The sequence below is a fragment of the Stomoxys calcitrans genome, chromosome 5 (assembly GCF_963082655.1).
Source record: "Stomoxys calcitrans chromosome 5, idStoCalc2.1, whole genome shotgun sequence".
NCBI classification, from domain to species: domain Eukaryota; kingdom Metazoa; phylum Arthropoda; class Insecta; order Diptera; family Muscidae; genus Stomoxys; species Stomoxys calcitrans.
The window spans coordinates 130,616,522-130,633,428 of record NC_081556.1 but is presented as its reverse complement, the minus strand read 5'-3'; the positions used below and the strand labels follow the sequence as shown (position 1 = coordinate 130,633,428).

General features: G+C 40.2%; 1 protein-coding gene across 2 annotated transcripts in view; it reads left to right on the top strand.

Annotated features, from left to right (window-relative positions):
- The window catches only part of LOC106088330 (semaphorin-2A), a 411,928-nt gene that overhangs the window by 363,012 nt on the left and 32,009 nt on the right, over positions 1–16,907 (top strand). For both annotated transcript variants that reach the window (XM_059370110.1, XM_059370111.1), the window contains 4 exons: positions 1,236–1,373; positions 7,308–7,440; positions 11,353–11,709; positions 15,671–15,899. In XM_059370110.1, the coding sequence (XP_059226093.1) occupies positions 1,236–1,373; positions 7,308–7,440; positions 11,353–11,709; positions 15,671–15,899 (857 nt within the window). The remainder of the gene's footprint in view (positions 1–1,235; positions 1,374–7,307; positions 7,441–11,352; positions 11,710–15,670; positions 15,900–16,907) is intronic.

Sequence of the window (16,907 nt, the reverse complement as noted above, 5' to 3'; positions counted from 1 at the left end):
AAAACCCCATAAAGTATATATATTCTTGATCGTCGCGACATTTTATGTCGATCTAGCCATGTCCGTCCGTCTGTCCGTCCGTCCGTCTGTCTGTCGAAAGCACGCTAACTTCCGAAGGAGTAAAGCTAGCCGCCTGAAATTTTGCACAAATACTTCTTATTAGTGTAGGTCGGTTGGTATTGTAAATGGGCCTTATCGGTTCATGTTTTGATATAGCTGCCATATAAACCGATCTTGGGTCTTGACTTCTTGAGCCTCTAGAGTGCGCAATTCTTATCCGATTGGAATGAAATTTTGCACGACGTGTTTTGTTATGATATGCAATAACTGTGGTAAGTATGGTTCAAATCGGTTCATAACCTGATATAGCTGCCATATAAGCCGATCTTGGGTCTTGACTTCTTGAGCTTCTAGAGGGCGCAATTCTTATCCGATTGGAATGAAATTTTGCACGACGTGTTTTGGTATCACTTCCAACAACTACGTTGAGTATGGTTTAAATCGGTCCATGTTTTGAAATAGCTGTCATATAAACCGATCTGGGGTCTTGACATCTTGAGCCTCTAGAGGGCGCAATTCTCGTCCGATTAAACTGAAATTTTGCACGTAGTGTTTTGGTTTAACTTTCAACAACTGTGCGGAGTATGAGTCAAATCGGTTCATAATCTGGTATAGCTGTCATATAAACCGATCTTGGATCTTGACATCTTGAGCCAATTGAGCGCGCAATTCTCATCCGATTTGGCTGAAATTTTGCATGAGGTGTTTTGTTATGACTTCCAATAACTGTGCTAAGTATGGCGTAAATCGATATAGAACGTGATATAGCTGCCATATAAACCGATCTGGGATCTTGACTTTTTGGACCTCTAGAGGGCGCAATTCTCATCCGATTCTTATTCATTTTTCTATGTTTGTCTAAAAAGAGATACCGCGCATAAAACTCGACAAATGCGATCTGTGGTGGAAGGTATATAAGATTCGGCCCGGCCGAACTTAACACGCTCTTACTTGTTTTTACTGAAATTGTCCTTAGAACATTCTCTTTACCAAAGGAACGGGAACAAAAACTACTTTCCTCTACTAAAGGAATAGTTACTAAAACTACCCTTTAACTAAGAAGAGAGTACTCAAAACAATCCTTTCCCAGTCCTTAGTTCATGTACTTATATTTGACTCCTATGACCCTTGAATTTTATTACTCATCTACAAAATGACTCTTTCTTTATTTGCAGACCAATCTCACACATTTATCCAGATCTGAATTTGTCATGGGCATTGGCCTGGGTATTGCCAAATGTCCCTATGACCCCTTGGATAACTCAACAGCCATTTATGTGGAGGAAGGCAATCCTGGTGGTTTGCCTGGTTTGGTAAGTAGAAATCCAAAAACCAAATTCTGATTTATGTCATTTTGTAAAATGTTGATCTTGTAGCAAATAACAAACATACCAAGAGAACACACATAAAATTTTATTAAAATACAAAACCAAAGGGCAGCATATTGCTGTCAACGTTTATTCTTCCTCAATCTGAGAATGCTCAAACTTATGAATATTCTCCGCCCCATCTTAGGTTTTTCCACATAGCCCAAAGACCAAAGCTTAGTAGCAGAGAGTACACCGAGTCGTCATTATCATTTGAACATTTGTGATTTATTTATTTTCCATTTCGCTAAGGATGCTTTCTAAGTAATATTTGTGGCTTTGCTTGGCAAAAGGGAAGCTACTTATTAGTATAAGCTAACATTGAAAGCCTTAACCACCCTCAAGACACTCGAAATCGTTAAGAAGTCTTATGGTTTTTCATTTTTTTTTTATTTTTACTTGTTTTTGTTTTATTTGCGCCTCATATTTTGTTGTTTTGCCGCAGCTCTTTCTTGGCAGACCAAGATTTCTTTCATTTTCGTAGACCTATTTATGCATATTTTATATATTGAAGAAGAAATCTTTTTCTATGAAAACAAACTTAGCGAAAGAGTATGAGACTTATTACTGCGTTCTGTATTAAAGTAGAATTACACGGGTAGTCTTCAAATAATGCGATTTTAAGTATTCGTAGTCTAAAAGGCGAAATTGCCAATGGCTTTTGGTAAATCGCCTAGTCAAAATGCGGTCAGCAGTTACCCGGTTGAAGGCCAACAAGTCCACATTAACCGATCGGTAGGTTAGGTTAGGTTGAAAAGAGGGTGCAGATATTAATCCGCCCCATGCCACTATAAATATACACCTAAGCCAGTAATCGGCTTGTTGTGCGCTCTAAAAACTATAAAGTAACCTCTAAAAAGAAAATTTTATGTTAAGAACTCCGTACTACTTACAAAATCCTTAATTGTTTTCAATGCCTCTCCCCTAAGTTGGTTCCTGTCTGATATGGTGTCTCCACCTAAGTACCGGTATCTGTTGGAGGCGAAAGCCGGGCAATGACAAAAGAAATGATCCAACGTCTTATCATCTTCCCCGCATGCCCTACACATGCTATCACTTGTCGCACCGATTTTGCATAAGTGAGCTCGTAGTCCTATGTCTCCCGTTATGATACCAATAGCTATACTGACCTCCTTCTTGCTTCCTTTCAGTAATAGCCTCGTCTTCTCACGATCTGAATCCCCCCATAGGATTTTCGCCGTCCTACCGACCGTTTCGCTGTTCCAAAATGTTGCATGCGCATTCGTCGCCCACTCCCTTAACACGGACTGCGTCGACCCGAAAGGCTTCGTGTTAACCAAGTTTATTGACGGCAATCCTCTGGCCTTCACCGCCAAATCGTCTGCCCTTTCATTCCCCCTTACTCCTTTATGACCCGGCACCCAAACGATGCGGATTTTGGCATCCTCAGAGAAGGGGTTAATCTCCTTATACTGCAAGCCTGTTCGTGACCTTACCGTCCTGGTTGTTATTGCCCTTATGACCATTTTACTGCCCGTTAAGATGTTCATACTCGACGTCTTCGCGTTAGTGCCACATCACCTCACGCATTCCGTGATCGCCCGGATCTCCGCCTGCAGGACCGTATTTTGGTCAGGCAGTCTAAAACAGATGTCAGTCCAAGGGTTTTCATTGTAAACCCCCAGTACTAACTTCGTTCGATTTATATCGAGCTTTTTTAGAGATCGCACTATACGAGTTGTTGTAGATGGATCCTCATCCGATGAGTATACATGGACCGCAGGTGTGCCACAAGGATCTGTCTTTTCCCCTTCCTTTTTATACCTACCATCATTTTCGACCCTATAAATTATATATATTCTTGATCGTCGTAAAAGTCTAAGACTATCATCAATGTCCGTCCGTCTATCTGTTGAGATATTGAGCTGAAACTTTGAAAAGATTTTTTTTTCCATAAGCAGGTTAAGTTTGAAGATGGGCTATATCGGACCGGATCGGATATTGCTCCCATTTAGACCGATCCGCCGATTTGCGGTCTTAGGCCCATAAAGGCAACATTTATTATCCGATTTTGCTGAAATTTGAGACAGTGAGTTGCGTTAGGCCCTTTGACATCCTTCTTCAATTTGGCCCAGATCGGTCCAGATTTTGATATAGCTGCCATATAGACCGATCTCTCGATTAAAGGTCTTGGCCACATAAAAGGCGAATTTATTGTCCGATTTCGCCGAAATTTGGGACAGTCAGTTTTGTTAGGCCCTTCGATATATTTCTTCAATTTGGCCCAGATCGGTCCAGATATAGATATAGCTGCCATATAGACCCATCCCTCGATTTAAGGTTTTGGGCCCTTAAAAGGCGCATCCATTGTTCGATTTTAGCGAAATTTGGGACAGTGAATTGTTTTAAGGCCTTCCATATCCTTCTTTAATTTGACCCAGATCGGTCTATATTTGAATATAGCTGCCATATAGATCGATGTCTCAATTTAATGTTTTGGTCGGTAGCGTGGGTAGCGTTGTGCTGTTCTATCTTTACTTTCATGGCGTGTGTTCCAGGGATATTCGTCTTGTTATTGCTGACTTCAGGATGTTCACCAGTGATACAAGACCTACCAGGAACTCGAAGCCGTTTACTATTGATTGGCCAATCGGCCATTTTTCGCACGAACCATTCGTGTGTGGAATCGACTTCCGGCTTATGTCTTTCCCACCGACATTTACGTTCAGAAAATTAAGACGAATATCAATAAACACTTATATATGGGACCTCCCCTGCGTGTTGCTTACGTGAAAAAAATAAACAAGTAAAAGCCTGCTAAGTTCCGCCGGGCCGAGTCGTATAAACCCTCCACCATTAATCGCATTTGTCGAGTTCTTTTTCGGGTATCTCTTTTTGGGCAAACAAAAGATAGAGGAAGGAATTACTATGCTATCGGAGCTATACCAAGTTATGGTCCGACTCAGACCATAATTGCAATGAATATTGGAGACCATATTAGAAGTCATTGTGTAAAATTTCAGCCAATTCGAATAAGAATTGCGCCCTTTTGGGGTTCGAAAGTAAAATAGGGAGAATGATTTACATAAGAGCTGTATCAAGCTATAGACCGATTCGGACCATATTTGACACGTTGATGGTCTTTGGAGAAACCGTTGTGCAAAATTTTAGTCAAAACGGATAATAATTACGCCCTCTATAGGCTGAAGAAGTCAAGATCCCAGATCGATTTAAATGCCGATTTAGACCATACATGGAACAATTGTTGGAAGCCTTACCAAAACGACATATACGTCCTCTAGGAGCCCAAGAAGTCTAATCAGAAGATCGGTTTATATGACGGCTATATCAGGATATGGACTGATTTAGACTATACTTAACACAGTGAAAATAAAACATTTCATGCAAAGTTTCGAACAAATCGGATAAGAATTGAGCCCTCTAGTGGCGCAAGAAGTCAAGATCCCAGATCGGTTTATATGGCAGCTATATCAGGTTATGAACCCATTTGAACCATGCATAGCTCATTTGTTCAAGGCTCAAGCAGTCAAGATCCCAGATCGGTTTATATGGTAGCTATATCAGGTAATGCACTGATTTAGACCGTACTTAGTACACTTATTGACAGTCATACCAGAACACTTCATGCAAAATTTCAGCGAAGTCGGATAAGAAGAGCGCCCTCTAGAAGCTCTAAGAAATCAAGACCCAAGGTAGGTTTATATGGCATCTATATCAGATTATCAACCGATTTAGACCATATTTGGCACACAGAACTGATACCAAAACAGCACTTGCAAAATTTCAGCCAAATCGGATAAGAATTGCGCCCTCCAGAAGCTTAAGAAGTCAAGACACAGAGCGGTTTATATGGCAGCTATATCGAAACATGAACTGGTTTGACCCATTTACAATCCCAACCGACCTTCACTAATAAGAAGTATTTATGCAAAATTCAAGCGCCTGGCTTTACTCCTTCGAAAGTTTGCGTGTTTTCGACAGGCAGATGGACAGACGGATGGACGGACAGACAGACGGACAGACAGACGGACGGACAGACAGACAGACGGACGGACGGACAGACGGACAGACGGACGGACGGACAGACAGACGGACGGACGGACGGACAGACACACAGATGGACGGATAGACACACAGATGGACGGCCTGACAGACGGTTGGACAGACAGACGGACAGACAGACGGGCTGACAGACAGACAGTCAGACGGACAGACAAGCAGACAGACGGACTGACGGACAGACAGACAGACGGACAGACAGACAGACAGACGGACAGACAGACGGACGGACGGACAGACGGACAGACGGACAGACGGACGGACAGACGGACGGACAGACGGACGGACAGACGGACGGACAGACGAACGGACGGACGGATGGACGGACAGACACACAGATGGACGGACAGACAGACGGATGGACAGACGGACGAACGGACAGACGGACGGACGGACAGACAGACGGACAGACACACAGATAAACGGACAGACAGACAGACGGACAGACAGACAGACAGACGGACGGACAGACGGACGGACAGTCGGACGGACATGTCTAGATCGACATAAAATGTCATGACGATTAAAAATATATATACTTTATGGGGTTTTAGACGAATATTTTGAGGAGTTACAAATAGAATGTTGGAGGGTATAAAAAACAACTGTTCAAAGTTCGTTTGAAATCGGTCTATCACCTGATATAGCTCCCATATAAACCGATCTCTCGATTTCACGTCTGGATCTTCAAGCCAAAATTTTTGTCCGATTCGGCTTAGATTTTGCACGCGTTCAACTGTGCCAAGGAACCATTCTTGACCTGATGTAGCTCCCATATCAACCGATTCCTCGATTATCCTTTTTCGCTTCCTAGAAGCTTTAATTTTTGGCTGGTTTGGTAGAAATTTGTTACCTACAATAAAATAATAGCTTTCAACTAAGTTTACCCAGAATCTGTGATGGGGGTTTCAAAGATTCGTCCCGGCCGATGTTAGGAAGTTTTTACTTGTATTTGAGTTGGTCTTATAATTGCACGAAGCCTTATCCTTGTAAAGGGTGATTTTTTTGAGGTAAGGATTTTCATGCATTAGTATTTGACAGATCACGTGGGATTTCAGACATGGTGTCAAAGAGAAAGATGCTCAGTATGCTTTGACATTTCATCATGAATAGACTTACTAACGAGCAACGCTTGCAAATCATTGAATTTTATTACCAAAATCAGTGTTCGGTTCGAAATGTGTTCAAATTTTGACAAATTTTGTTCAGCGATGAGGCTCATTTCTGGTTGAATGGCTACGTAAATAAGCAAAAGTGCCGCATTTGGAGTGAAGAGCAACCAGAAGCCGTTCAAGAACTGCCCATGCATCCCGAAAAATGCACTGTTTGGTGTGGTTTGTACGCTGGTGGAATCATTGGACCGTATTTTTTCAAAGATGCTGTTGGACGCAACGTTACGGTGAATGAACACATTTCGAACCGAACACTGATTTTGGTAATAAAATTCAATGATTTGCAAGCGTTGCTCGTTAGTAAGTCTATTCATGATGAAATGTCAAAGCATACTGAGCATCTTTCTCTTTGACACCATGTCTGAAATCCCACGTGATCTGTCAAATACTAATGCATGAAAATCCTTACCTCAAAAAAATCACCCTTTATATAGCTTAAGGATTATTCTTAAAATAGAACCACACAGGATAGATGATCAACATTTTCTTAATGCATCATCAGAGGTCTACCTATATAGCCTTTCTATTTATTTATTTATGTTAATGTCAACATGTTGCTCAGTGCTTCTTCTTAACTCTTCTGGCTCCATTTGCCTGCTTCCATTTTATATTTATTTGTGTGTTTTAACGTTTGTTTTGCCTGGTGTTTTGTTTTTTTTTTTTGCAGTACTCTGGGACAAATGCTGAATTCACTAAAGCGGATGCTGTCATCTTTCGTACGGATTTGTATAATACCACGGCAAAGCGTTTGGAATATAAATTTAAACGTACACTGAAATACGATTCCAAATGGTTGGACAGTAAGTACTTCTACTATATAAATATTTAACCTAGGCCACAGTGGTCGTGAGAAGCCTATAAAATGACACAGTGTGGAAGAGGGAGAGCACGAGGTCTTCTCCATCTTATATCCTTTGCCCATGATTTATAAACATTTTATCAAATATAACACAAGTTTATGAAGTTCGCGTTCGCATTGTGTGGGACTTGTCTTGTTATGTTGATGTACAACATGCCCTTTGGTCGGGGAATATTGAAAACCCTAATCACCGTGCAGCAGCACCACAACAATTTATTATCCTTTGCTGGGACTTTAGCAAATTGAGTGTCTCTCACAGAGCTTTTAGTTTTACAATATTTATGATGGAAAATTATTATTATTGGCATTTTATGGGGTGAAATTAATTTTATGCTATTTTTGTTACATTTCCACCATAATCTGCTTTGGTAAATAATTAGTTTTCGCGTAAACAAATTCTGATGTTGGGAGCCAGAGTCACCATCGACTAAAGCGATTATGATCCTCATGAGGTGATGAAAACGACATCATAACACAGCGAACAACAACAAACTAATGAAATTTATTATCTACCATAAACATAATGTGATGAAAACACCAAAGCTGGGGTAATTGCATTGAGCTGGTGGTGTGGTAAACGAATTGTGACAGGATAAACTGTGGCATGCAAATTGGGTTATCACAGCAAAAGGTTGTTAGAAAATTTCGATAAAATTTGGTTTTTAAATCTAATATTTGATGAATTTAGATTTTCATTGAAATTTCCCAGAAATTCCTATTAAATATCACTTAAATTTTGATTCACTTAGAAAAATTTCATCGGAATCATTTCATAGAAAATTTCGCAAAATTGTGGTTTTATACAAATTTAGCCGAACCGGGCCCGCTGCGCCTTCTTTAACTCTCTAATATCTCTTTAGGGTGAAGACACTCCGCCCTGAATGCGGATATTGAATTCATGCCATTGTAGACATGACGCTGAATGCGTTCGAAACCTGTCGAAAACATCGGGCAAAGCTGTGGTTGGCGACATTTGCGAGGTACAATGCCATGAATTCAAAAAAATTTCCCCAAAGAGGTGTCGCACTGCGGGACGCCGTTCGGACTCGGCTATAAAAAAGGTCCCTTATCAATCCTGGAGAGAACATCGGACAAAGCGGTAACGACATTTTGCGAGGTACAATGCCATACATGGTCATTTAAAAAATGTTTCCCAAAGAGGTGTCGCACTGCGATACGCCGTTCGGACTCGACTATAAAAAAGGTTCCTTATCATTGAGTTTAAACTTGAATCCGAAAGCATCCGAAGTTTGACCCTGCTCGTTTCCTGGTGTTTTTAAAAATTAGGGTAAAAAGAAGTGCTTTTTAGGGGAGGGATTTCACCTCAGACATTTCGACTCAAATATGGATATCAAATTCATGCTGCACTTCCAAATCCCTTTAATTTGAGCCGCATATTGCCATAGCCGCTAAATATGAACCGTTTGGAGGGTGTTTTGGCACTTTGCACTGGAAATATATATCGAATTCGTTCTTTATTACCAACAGAAATGAAGTTCAGTTTAGAAGGTGCTTTAGGGCGTACCCCAAAACACTTGGCTCCAAAATTGTATATCAAATTCGTTTTCTACTCTCAAATACCTTTCATTTGAGACCCATGTTGTCATAATGGGTTAAATAACCCATTTGACGTATTTTTAGGAGTAAAAGCGCCACCTAGACTTAAAGGCAAATTTTAATGTCATATTCGTCATCTACTTCCAAATACCTTTCATTTGAGTCCTATATAGACATGGTCGCAAATATGCTCATTTGGGGGTATTTGGGGGTGGGCGACCTCCCATTGCTTGGATCTAATGTTTTATGCCATATTTGTAATCTACTGCCTAATACTTTTCATTTGAGTTCCATATTGACATGAACTTGGAATATATCTGTTTAGAGGAGTTTTGGGGTGGGAGGGCCCGCTGGGTACTTGGACCCAAATTTTAATACCATATTCGTTTTCTGGTCTCCAATACCTTTCATTTAAAACCCTTATTATGCCTGTCGGACCACTTTCGGATTCGGGTGGTGTTTTTGGGGTTAGGGGGAGGGTCCGCCTCCGCCCTATATCAACAAATTGTATAGCCTATGTTGAAAATTTAAAAAAAATCGGTTGAGCCAAGTATCATATAGTCATAATGGTTCTAATGGCGTTTTTTGAGGGCTGGCGTGACCCCCTATACTTCGATCCGATTTTGTATGCCAGAATCGAAATCTACTTCCGAATATCTTTTATTTGAGCCCCATATTGAAATGAACGTCCAATATGTCTGTTTTAGGGAGTTTTGGGATTGGGGCGGCCCGATGGGTACTTAGACTTAAATTTAAAACCCATATTCGTTTTCCACTCTCCAATGCCTTTCATTTGATACCTATATTGCCCCGATTGGTCCACTCTTGATTTTGGGTTGTGTTTTTGGCATAAGGGGGAGCGTCCGTCCCCCTTCCGGCATCGAAAAACTATATATAGCCTATGTTTCCTTATTGAACTGAACGTCCAATATGTCTGTTTTGGGGAGTTTTGGGATTGGGGCGGCCCGATTGGGTACTTAGACTTAAATCTAAAACCCATATTCGTTTTCCACTCTCCAATGCCTTTCATTTGATACCTATATTGCCCCGATTGGTCCACTCTTGATTTTGGGACGTGTTTTAGGCATAAGGAGGAGCGTCCGTCCCCCTTCCGGTATCGAAAAGCTATATAGCCTATGTTTCCTTCCAGACCAACCTACACAATATGCGAAAATTTCGAGAAAATCGGTTTTTGCCGTTTTTCAGTCTATACGGAACAAACAAACCGAGTCCCATATATCCGCGATTGGGTAATGTGCCAATTTTGGGCGTTTATGTGGGGATGTAGTAACCCCCTATACTTCGAATTTGTATGCCAGATTCGTAATCTACACCCGCATACTTTTCATTTGATACCCATATTGTCCTCATCGGTCCACTTTTGATTTTAGGCGGTGTTTTCGAGGTAACGCTGGAGGGTCCGCCCCCTTCCATTATCAATAAATAATAAACCCTATTCCTACTTCCTGACCATATTCGTAATCTACTCCCGAATACCTTTCATTTGAGTCCCATATTGTCATGATCGTCAAATAAACCTATTTTAAGTGGGGTTTTGAGACTGGGACGGCCCCCCAGGTTCTTGGACCCAACTTTTATTATGAAACTCGTACTCTGCTCTTGAATACCTTTCATTTGAATCCCATATTGTCCCGATCGGTCCACTTTTTATTTTGGGTGGTACTTTTGTGGTAAGGGGAAGGGTCCGCTCCCCTCCCGATATCAAAAATGTATATAGCCTATGTTTCCTTCCAGACCAACCTACGCAATCTGTGAAAATTTCAAGGTTATCGGTTCAGCCGTTTTTGAGTCTATAAGGATCAAATAAACAAACCGACAAACATACAAACAAACCGACAAACATACAAACAACCATAAACCCTCGTTTTTAAAGTTAGGCAGAAAAATCTATTTTTTGCTCTGTGATAGCAAAAAAAAACAATTTTTTTTTTAATTTTTGTTTTATAGAAAATTCCGCTTTACTGTTGACCTCCTCAAAGAATCTTTAAACAAACAGCGTTTTTTCTCACTTCATGTTACTGTGCAGTTATATCTTCTTTGCCCCGTGACATTCTTTGTGAGTGCAGGTTTTCCCTCCTTTAAAATTAATTAAAAACTAAGATAATGCTAAGGAAAATGTTTTAACACTTGCCAAAGGACATGTTCTTCCAAGGGATTATTGTTTGATACTCTTTAGTTAAGCGTTTTAATTAATTACATTGTATATCACATAATAAATCCAATAATAACAAATTTCCTTTCTTTTCTCCTCTCTTCTCACCCTCGCAAATAATAGAACCCAACTTTGTTGGGTCCTTTGACATTGGTGACCATGTCTATTTCTTCTTCCGCGAAACTGCTGTGGAGTATATCAACTGCGGCAAGGCTGTGTATTCGCGTATTGCACGCGTTTGCAAAAAGGATGTGGGTGGCAAAAATCTATTGGCCCACAATTGGGCCACCTACTTGAAGGCTCGTCTAAACTGCAGCATTTCTGGTGAATTCCCCTTCTACTTCAATGAGATTCAATCGGTGTATCAGTTGCCAAACGATAAGACACGTTTCTATGCAACATTTACAACGAGCACCAATGGCCTGGTTGGCTCGGCAGTTTGCAGTTTCCACATCAATGAGGCGCAAGCGGCATTCAATGGTAAGTATTAAGAAAAATCCAAATGTCATAAGAAAAAAATAAGTAAAAATTTTATAAGTTCGCCTGAGCCAAAGCTTGGAAACCGTCATGGTTTGTACTGAATATGTACACAAACGAACTAAGAGGTCTATAAAAACTCACTGTTTAAAATTTCATCAAAATCGAGGGAAAAATGCCTCTTTTTATAGGTTCGATACTCAATATCGGGAGATCAGTCTGTATCGCAGCTATATCCAAATAATATGCGATCTGAACGATATTCAACATAAAGGTGTAGAGGCCTAGCAAAAATCACTGTTCCAAATTTCATCGAAATTGGATGAAAACTGCTCATATTTTCTAGCTCTATACTCTATATCGGAAGATCGGTCTATATGACAGCTATTTCCAAATATGATCCAATCTAGACCAAAGCTCACTGTGCCAAATTTCATCGAAAACGGATGAAAAAATCTCCTTTTATAGGCTCTATATATCGGGGGATCGGTCTACATCGCAGCTATATCCAAATGTAGTCCGATCTGAACGATATTCAACAAAAAGGTGAAGAGGTCTACCAAAACTCACTGTTCTAAATTTCATCGAAATCGGATAAGAACTGCTCATCTTTTCTAGCTCAATACTCTATATCGGAAGATAGGTCTATATGACAGCTATTTCCAAATATGATACAATGTAGACCAAATTCAACAAATAGGTGTAGGCGTCTACCGGAACTCAATGTGCCAATTTTCATCGAAATCGTACGAAAAATTCTCCTTTTATAGACTCATTACACTACATTGGTAGGTCGGTCTGCATGGCAGCTATATCCAAATATGGTCCGATCTAGACCACATTTAACAAAAATGGGTAGGGGTCCTCCAGAACTCAGTGTGCCAATTTTCATCGAAATCCGGTAATAAATGAATCTTTTATAACCTTAATACCCTATATCGGGCGGTCGGTTAGCTATATCCAAATATGCTCCGATCTAGACCACACTTCACAGAAATAGGTGGGGAATCACAGAAATCGTATCGAAAATGACCAATGTATTGCCTCAAGACTATAAGTCTAGATATCGGTCTTTCTATCGATTATATATAACTAAGTTCCGATTTTATAAGATCAGGGGGTCATGTTTATTTACAGAAAATACGAAATCATCAAAAATTTTTTGGAAAATGATTTCCATACCAAAATAACTGAAAATTTATAAATACCCAAAAAAGATATTTATTGGGCATTTACTCAATAAATACCCAAGTATGGGGTATTTACCCGGTAGAAATCCATCTCTAGTCATGGCTGAACGTGTCGAATGTCCAGTGCCCCCAGGGCCATGGCCTTGGCTGATTGAAGCCAGCCAGACAGATGTGAGCAGTGGTCGGTAAAATTTCATTAAAATTTCCAATAACCTGGGGGGACGCCCCATCCCAAAACCCACCCGAAAGGACATGTTTACCGATTGAGACAATATTGGTATCAACTGAAAGGTATTTAAGAGTAGAGTACGAACTTGCTACAAAATGTCAACTTATCATGTCAGTATAAGGCTCAGATAAAATAAGAGCGAAAGGAGGGGCAGTGAAACGGGTCTTGTCCAGCTGGTCTTATATAGAAAAATTAATGTGTGTTTGTTTGTCGTTTTGTTTGTTTGAGTGTTCCGTGTAGACTCAAAAACTGCTGAACCGATTTAATTGAATTTTTCACCGATGGTGCACTGTGGACTATTGGTGAAAATAGAGTACTTCAGTTTCGAATATCTGAAGGGAACCTCCCCCTTACCCTAATTTGCAAAAATACCAAATCTCTGAGATGGGTGGTGCGATTTAAGCGAAATTTGTGTGCCCACCTATCGTAGCCTAAAAACCAAAATTTGGTATCTAAATTCTGGATGGGGTGCCTAGGGGGGCCGCCTCACCCCCAAAACCCACCGAATATATATAGACCAATTACGACAATATGGGACTCAAATGAAAGGTATTTGAAAGTAGAAAACGTATCTGATTTCCACCAACCTCCAAAATACCCCTAAATCTGACATATTTTATACGGGAATACGAATCTGATATCCAAATGTGGGAACATGTTGCCTTGCCAAAAAACATCCCTCAAAGAGGACAGATTTACGACCATAACAATATAGGGCTCAAATGAAAGGTCTTTGGGAGTAAAGTACGAATTTGATATCAATATTCGGGAAAAAGTATCTATGGGGCCTCCCTACCTCCATAACACCACCCATTTGGATCGTATTTGATGCCCATTCCAATATGGGGCATCATATTTTAGAGTAGAACCCGTATCTCACCGAACGGCCGCCCTATCCCCCAAAACACCCCCCAAACCGGCGGTCATGTGTGCCGACAATGGACATATGGGGCTCAAATGAAGGGTACTTGAGAGTTGACCAGGAATCTGACATCAACATTCAGGACCAACTGCCTGGCGGATGTTTCACCCCTATAACAACCCGAAAATAGAACGTGTTTACTCACCATGACAATTTGGGTCTTAAGGGGCTATTGATAGTTGGCCCATATTCTAAACCGGACATATATCCGGCCTTTTGCAATAAGGTATTTAAAGAAGCGGTTTTGAGATCAGAAAACGAATTTGATATCGAATTTTGAGCCCAATGGCAATATGGGGTTCAAAAAAATTATATTTGAGAGTAGAGCACGATGCTGATATATTTTCAGGGCCAAGTGTTTGGGGGACCACCCCACTCCCCCAAACACCCCTAAATCAGGCTTATTTACCGACCACGTCAATGTGGGGCTCAAATTTAATCTACTGGGGAGAAGAGTACGAAATTGATACCCACTATCGGGACCAATTTTCTGGGCGCTCTTCCCCAAAACACCCCACAAACAGCAATTATTTACTGACCATCGCGATATGGGGCTCAAATAAAGGTAGTTGAGAGTAGAATACAAATCTGATATCCAAATGTGGGACCATGTGTTTGGGGTATCGCCCCTTTTCCAAAACACCTCCCTAAGAGTAAAAATTTTGTTGCCAAGTGTTTGAGGACTCCTCATCCCATAAATGCAAATTTTCTCATGAAAATTCCATTAAGGAACTGAGGCAAGCTTCTCACATAGCAATGACTGCTGTTCGATTCAACTCTAAGGTCAACGATAAGGGACCTCCTTTTTATAGCCGAGTCCGAAAGGCGTGCCGCAGAGCGACGCCACTTTGGGGAGAATTTTTCACAAATGTCGGCGGAATTAGGATTTTCCTACCAGGACTCGAACCCAGACGTTCAGTGTTATAGGCATACATGATAACCTCTGCGCTATGGTGGCCCCATCCCATAAACTCCCCTGAAACCAATGGCAATATGGGGTTTAAATAAATGGTATTTCAGAGTACGATGTTTCTTTTTTTTTTCATGGCCAAGTATCTAGGGGACCACCTCACACCCGGTTTAGCTAGTATTCTACAAAGAAAATCATTTAAATGAAATTTTATCTGAAGACAAAATTTCTTAAATATTCAATTGGAAACAAATCTTAGTACGCAGCTGAAAATCGTGTTATTCAGGCCTTTTTAAACAGGTGGCCAATTTCAGCTATCCAGCAATATTGCCAAGGTAATTTTAATCCGCTTGAGAATCAACATTTCTACTTTAAACATGAATAAAATGGCTTAAAATTGTAAATGTTGTTGCAAAACTAAGTAATTCACTGAACCTACGCCCGTTTTTTTGTGTAATTTTGTATTACCTTCAAATTTCCCCAAAGTGTTCCCATGGGCGGTGCTTTGCCAAAGCAGCTCTTACAATTTACAAAGTACAGCATTTGAGTTGGTGCGAGCACATCCTATTCTTAAGGGGATTATCAACGGAAATTGTTCTATGAAGCGAATGCAATTGTTATTTTTCTTATCTGAGGCTTTACCATCTTTTGTGTGTTATTCTCTAAAATGTCTAACATTTGTTTACTTTATGTTTTTCCTTTCTATTTTTTAGGTAAATTCAAAGAACAATCCTCCTCAAACTCCGCCTGGTTGCCAGTATTAAATTCACGTGTTCCCGAACCACGACCTGGTACATGTGTCAATGATACCTCAAATTTGCCAGATTCTGTACTCAACTTTATTCGTTCACATCCCTTGATGGACAAGGCTGTCAATCATGAACACAGTAATCCGGTGTACTATAAGAGAGATTTGGTTTTCACCAAATTGGTGGTTGACAAGTAAGTACAAAAAAGAAAAAAATTAAAAAAAAAAATTAATTTTTATTTTGAAAAAAAAAAAAAAAAAAAATATATTGAACAGAAATATCTTTAAAAGGCGATATATATGTACATATTTCGTCAATATTAAGCAGGCATACTTTGGGAAAATTGACAAATGCCCTTGTTATGGCTCTTTGAGGCAAATCCGAGTATATATAAAAGAGTGTCCCTCTATGGCTCTTAGAGTTAAATCTGAGTATATACAATAGAGTGTCCTAAAAACGTAAAGTATTTTTTTTTTTTTTTTTGAAAAGCATACGATCCATTTTTTTTCCTTTTGATCCCAATAGGCAAAATACCAAATATTATAGCGATCGGTTAAGGATAACCCGTGCCGCCTGGGCGTCCAAAGTTGAATGTAGTCCAAAGTTGTAAGAAATCCAGCTGAACAAAATCCTATGGATCGGGGGATACGGATCGTGAAAAGATGAGGCTACTACTGGGGGGAAGTAAGAATGTGGTCAGTATGGGTTTCGTTATCGGTCACATAAAATGCATTTATGTATGAGTAGTACATAAGCAATTCAAACGACAACAAGTAAAAATTTATAAAATTCGGCCATGCCGACGCCTGGATACCCACCACCATGATTTAATTGATTATCCAATTTATACTCAACGGCGCACAGTGGGATGGAATTGAGTCTGCCATTTTTAAACTGATAAAGATATCAACAAAATTTAGTTGCTTATAGCTGTTAGCCGTTGATGATGAAGTTTAGGGCCACAGAAGGCCCGAGGGCCTATTGGTGGGCCCCCAAAGTTGGTCACCTCGGCCCTACAAAATGTTTTCCCGGCTGCCTAAAGCGCATTTATGGTTGGATATTTTCTGGAAAGTGCTCAAAAAAACCCTACAAAAAACATGATTTTATGTAAGGGATATCCATTACAGTAATCAAGAAATTCGACTACAAATACGTATTTTTTTTTAATTTTCGCAGCGGGTGGTCCCATATTTTGTTACTT